General features: G+C 41.5%; 1 protein-coding gene across 4 annotated transcripts in view; it reads left to right on the top strand.

Moving 5' to 3' along the window:
• The first annotated feature begins 472 nt into the window (after positions 1-472).
• The window catches only part of LOC120062048 (glutamate receptor 1-like), a 193678-nt gene continuing 188150 nt past the window's right edge, over positions 473-6000 (top strand). For all 4 annotated transcript variants that reach the window (XM_039011852.1, XM_039011856.1, XM_039011854.1 and 1 more), the window contains exons 1-2: positions 473-554; positions 840-974. In XM_039011852.1, coding sequence (XP_038867780.1) covers positions 473-554; positions 840-974 — 217 coding nt within the window. The remainder of the gene's footprint in view (positions 555-839; positions 975-6000) is intronic.

Here is a 6000-nt window from a genome sequence, read left to right as displayed (position 1 = left end):
TTGAGTATATTAGAATGTAGAATGATGCCAAATTCAGATGTAAGAAAACGTTGTAGACTAATTAAACACTAGATGAACCAAGGAACCATAGCAGTTATGACTGTTTGAATCCAATTCCAAGTGTATAAAACAAAATAAAAACAGAGCGGCCACGAGACCCTCCTCGTGCGCGTCTCCTGAAAGGATGGTGGGTGCATTCGGTAGGTAGGGGCTCGAGCTGAAGTCACGGTTCCATATCATTGCAGCCGAGGACACGCGGGCTTCAGCAGCGCGCGAGAGAAAGAGCGGGAGGAGAGGAGAGAAGATAGTGACTCCAGTTGCACGTTCCCTCTCGACATTGGATCTATGTTGTTGTAAGAGCATCTGTGACTGGTAGGAAAGGAGTGGGGAAGAGGAGGTATACACTAACTCACCAAGGAAAGACCTATGCTTGGATTTTGCCTATTTTTTCTTCGCCAATGCAAAAGGAAATATGCAGCGAAGCTTCACCCTCCTGTACACCAGTTTTCTGGGGATGTGCTTGGGTTCAAGTTTTCCAAGTAACATCAATATAGGTAGGTTCAAAACCCACGCGTAAAATGAAGCCTGGCAGAACTATTGTATGTTTTTATTTATTTGTTTAGTGTACACATTTGATTTCTTGGCATAGGCCTATTTGTATGGACAATGGCAAGTTAGTGAATATGCCTTTTCTGAGGCTATAAAGTTGTATTATATTATTATTATTATTATTATATTTTGCTGATAAAAGAGTCCGGAAATATTGATCTGTTCTGTGTTTGCGTTTTGTTTGCAGATGGACGTTTTATAAATAACCATTGATTCTGTATCTTTCACAGGGGGACTATTCCCAACCGAATCTCACGAATATGACGTGTTTCGGTTCGCGCTCTCGCACCACCAGGAAATCCCCAAACTGTTGCCGCAGGTGGATATGGTCAAGATAGGCAACAGCTTCTCCATGACATATGCCTGTAAGTCTTTTTTCCCAGGGTCTCTGTTCTCCCCATTCCACCCATCCCTCCCCGTTATTTCTTAGTTTACCTCATGGGTTATTTATTCATACGATCAATCTGTTGTCCTCCCGCTCAATGAGACCACTGGCCAACGCTTGTCCAGAAATTATTAGTCTGTGCTACGTAGAGGTGTCTGGCATTGATATATGTAGTTATGATATATACAATTACAGCTGGTTATTCTGTCACTGTAAAGATAGTCCGAGAATGTGTGATTTTTTGCATCCATCTGCATCTCTCATAAGAGGCTGTGTGTGACGCTCTCTCATAAGCTGTGTGTGTGCGCGTGTGTGACTCGTAAGAGGCTGTGTGTGTGCAGTCTTTGACTCTCTCGTGTAAGAGGCTGTGTGTGCTTGTGTGACTCTCTCCTAAGAAGCTGGGTGTGTGTGCTTGTTTGACTCTCTCCTAAGAAGCTGGGTGTGTGTGTGTAACGGATGTGAAATGGCTAGCTAGTTAGCGGGTACGCGCTAATAGCATTTCAATCGGTTATGTCACTTGCTCTGAGACCTGAAGTAGGGTTTCCCCTTGCTCTGCAAGGGCCGCGGCCTTTGTGGCGCGATGGGTAACGATGTTTCGTGGGCGACCGTTGTTGATGTGTGCAGAAGGTCCCTGGTTCGCGCCCGTGTCGGGGCGAGGGGACGGTTTAAAGTTATACTGTTACATTGGTGCCGTGACCCGGATCACTGGTTGCTGCGGAAAAGGAGGAGGATGAAAGGGGGGTGAGTGTAACGGATGTGAAATGGCTAGCTAGTTAGCGGGTACGCGCTAATAGCATTTCAATCGGTTACGTCACTTGCTCTGAGACCTGAAGTAGGGTTTCCCCTTGCTCTGCAAGGGCCGCGGCCTTTGTGGCGCGATGGGTAACGATGCTTCGTGGGCGACCGTTGTTGATGTGTGCAGAAGGTCCCTGGTTCGCGCCCGTGTTGGGGCGAGGGGACGGTTTAAAGTTATACTGTTACATGTGCTTGTGTGACTCTCTCCTAAGAAGCTGTGTGCTTGTGTGACTCTCTCCTAAGAAGCTGGCTGTGTGTGCTTGTTTGACTCTCTCCTAAGAAGCAGGGTGTGTGTGCTTGTTTGACTCCAAAAAAAGCAGGGTGTGTGTGCTTGTTTGACTCTATCTTGTAAGAGGCTGTGGGTGTGTTTGGCTCGCTTGTAAGAGGCTGTGGGTGTGTTTGACTCTCTTGTAAGAAGCTGTGTGTGTGTGGGCGTGTGTGACTCTCTATCTTATAAGAGGCAGTGTGTGCGTGTGACTCGTAAGAGGCAGTGTGTGTGCGTGTGTGAGCAAGAGAGAGACCTCAGTGCAATGAACACATTTTTCTGACAAATCTACCTATATCAGTAGTATCCATGTAGGCTACAGACAATATAACCAGATGGAACAAAGTGGTTATATACTTTATATTTAAAATATTGATTTTGTTTTGACACCCTTCCCCCATTTAGCCTACACAAGCCAACATTGAAATATGATCTGTGACAGCGCTGATCAAGCAACTCCCCTTTCCCACCAACATTCAGGAGAAACCTGTTCCCACAAAGCCCTGTTCATAATTACAGATGGATTTGTATTCGTTTAGCTTCAGCTGGCACCAGCTACTCAGGTTAGCTTTCTCATTACAGTAGCCTAGCCTACAACACCATACCACTCAAATGGCTCCAACCGCCGTGACTCACTCAACTTCATAAGGTAGGCTCTGTGCGTTTCAGGAACACGTCTAAAATAGGGTTCTAATTACTGGAACACTGTAGGAGAAATATTACATAGTAGACATTCAATTTGTTCACCCTTAGACATCATTATCTTCATGGATGAGCTCACTTACACGGGGGCGGGCGTGTAAGGTGACACTCAGGCACGTAGGAAAGAGGATTTATAGTTTATTGTAAAGCACTGTGGATCAATGGTGGTCACCGGTCAAAGCAGCTCAGTTACTCTCGTGTAAGTACATCAACCACCGAATCGTCATTGCACAGCCTGTCTGCTCTGATGATGCCCAAATCAAATCATGTGTAATCGTTTTAGCAGCACTGTCACAATCACCTTCCCTTAACAGATACAGACACTGAAGCGGTTTTGTAACATGTTTTAGAGACCAAGGTGATATGGTAGCCCAATCATTCGCCCGTCTGCTGAAAAGCAAGAAAAAAACATTATAAAATGAAAAATAACTTAATTTCTGGATTTATGTATGTGTATTTTTGTGTGTTCCAACCTTCACTTTTGGGATTTTAAACACCAAGGTGCCCTTTTTTTTATTTATTTAAGTTGTTACATCTAAAGGTAGGCCATGTCCCAGGTGCTCCATGTTGGACACTGTGCATCGGGCCTATGCAGCTGGGTGCTGGCTCCAGATGAAACACACACAATAGATTCTCCTCCCTGACAACTCTCTCTTTCCACACTAGTCTCCTCAGGACTGCTTGAAGTGCGACATTCAATTTCACTGGCAGAGTCTTCAGACATTGATAACCGTGTTGTTTCTGTGTTCTTTTTCCTACTCTGAGACAAGACTTGAATTTAAAGGCAGTTTTTATTCTGTTTCACATACTTGTCATGCTTTTCCTCTGATCTCTGCCTCTGAAGACACGCAGTTCCGTTTTGAAAAAAAATGAACGAAAAGGAAATCAGAAAAAAAGGAAACCGTGGATGTATTTTAAGTCAGATGATATCTAATGCAATAGGACTGTAACACATGATATCTAATGCAATAGGACTGTAACACATGATATCTAATGCAATAGGACTGTAACACATGATATCTAATGCAATAGGACTGTAACACATGATATCTAATGCAATAGGACTGTAACACATGATATCTAATGCAATAGGACTGTAACACATGGGATCTAATGCAATAGGAGTGTAACACATGATATCTAATGCAATAGGAGTGTAACACATGATATCTAATGCAATAGGACTGTAACACATGATATCTAATGCAATAGGACTGTAACACATAATATCTAATGCAATAGGACTGTAACACATGCTATCTAATGCAATAGGACTGTAACACATGATATCTAATGCAATAGGACTGTAACACATGATATCTAATGCAATAGGAGTGTAACACATGATATCTAATGCAATAGGACTGCAACACATGATATCTAATGCAATAGGACTGTAACACATGGGATCTAATGCAATAGGACTGTAACACATGATATCTAATGCAATAGGACTGTAACACATGATATCTAATGCAATAGGACTGTAACACATGATATCTAATGCAATAGGAGTGTAACACATGATATCTAATGCAATAGGAGTGTAACACATGATATCTAATGCAATAGGACTGTAACACATGATATCTAATGCAATAGGACTGTAACACATGGGATCTAATGCAATAGGACTGTAACACATGATATCTAATGCAATAGGACTGTAACACGTGATATCTAATGCAATAGGACTATAACACATGATATCTAATGCAATAGGACTGTAACACATGCTATCTAATGCAATAGGACTGTAACACATGGTATCTAATGCAATAGGACTGTAACACATGGTATCTAATGCAATAGGACTGTAACACATGATATCTAATGCAATAGGACTGTAACACATGGGATCTAAGGCTTCAGTCATACAAAAACTATTCTTAAATCCAAACGGGTTCTCAAGAATGGCCTTTTTCTCTTTATTCAGATTACAGCCTCTCACTTTTGGTTATTTGAAAATGAAATAATCTCCAAAATCTCGCTATTTTTAAAACAAGCCCCAAAAAGTTACAAATATTACAGCAAATATTATGGTTCAACTCAAATATATTAATGTGAAAATATAAAATGTTTAAAAATGGTATAATCTTTGTAAATTATATCATAAATAGGACTGGTGGTTATGTAACACATGCAGCTAACGTAAATATATGTGTCACGTGCGCTCCCTCTCCGGCCTCTAGGTCACCAGGCTGCTGATTATTACGCACACCTGTCACCATCGTTATGCGCACCTGTGCGTCATTAGACTCACCTGGACTCCATCCCTTCCCTGATTACCTTCCCCATATATGTCACTCCCTTTGGTTCCTTCCCCAGGCGTCATTGTTTCTGTTTCAGTTTCATGTCACGGCGTTGTTCGTGTTTGTGGGTTTGCGTTATGTTTTCATTTATTTATTAAATGATTCACTCCCTGAACTTGCTTCCCGACTCCCAGCGCACATGTTACAATATGGAAATATCTGCTCTATTCAAAATATAGCCAACTAATTTCAGCATTACAGCAAAAATGGCAAGTGGAAAGGGGAGAAGGTAAGGAACTGGTCTGTCGGCATTAAAGACCAAAATTGGTTAAAGAAAATTGTGATGAATAAAAAACTGTACCAGTTTCATTTATTAAGGACCAAACATTGACAGCTGTGCCATACAGGTGGCACAATAGTTGTGAAGAGATTTTCGATGTACCGATTCCATGGCACATGGTTTATGAACTGATACACAGAACGATGTCGGATTCAAAACGTAGTTTTTCAGTTTAAATTATTATATCAAATTCTTGCAACCATTAGAATGTTATATACAGTGCCTTCGAAAAGTATTCAGACCCCTTGACTTTTTCAGTTTCTTACGTTACAGCCTTATTCTAAAATGTATTAAATAAATAAAAATCTTCAGCAATCTACACCAAATACCCCATAATGACAAAGCGAAAACAGGTTTTTCAGAATTTTTTGCAAAAAACCGAAATACCTTATTTACGTAAGTATTCAGAACCTTTGCTCAGGTGCATCCTTTTTCCATTTGTCATCCTTGAGATGTTTCTACAACTTGATTGGAGTCCACCTGTCATAAATTAAATTGATTGGACATGATTTGGAAAGGTACACACCTGTCTATATAAGGTCCCACAGTTGACAGTGCATGTCAGAGCAAAAACCAAGCCATGAGGTCAAAGGAATTGTCCGTAAAGCTCAGAGACAGGATTGTGTCGAAGCACAGATCTGCGGAAGGGTAC

The sequence above is a fragment of the Salvelinus namaycush genome, chromosome 17 (assembly GCF_016432855.1).
Source record: "Salvelinus namaycush isolate Seneca chromosome 17, SaNama_1.0, whole genome shotgun sequence".
Classification (NCBI taxonomy): domain Eukaryota; kingdom Metazoa; phylum Chordata; class Actinopteri; order Salmoniformes; family Salmonidae; genus Salvelinus; species Salvelinus namaycush.
Note: the sequence above shows the minus strand (reverse complement) of the source record. Positions and strands in the feature narration are given on the sequence as shown.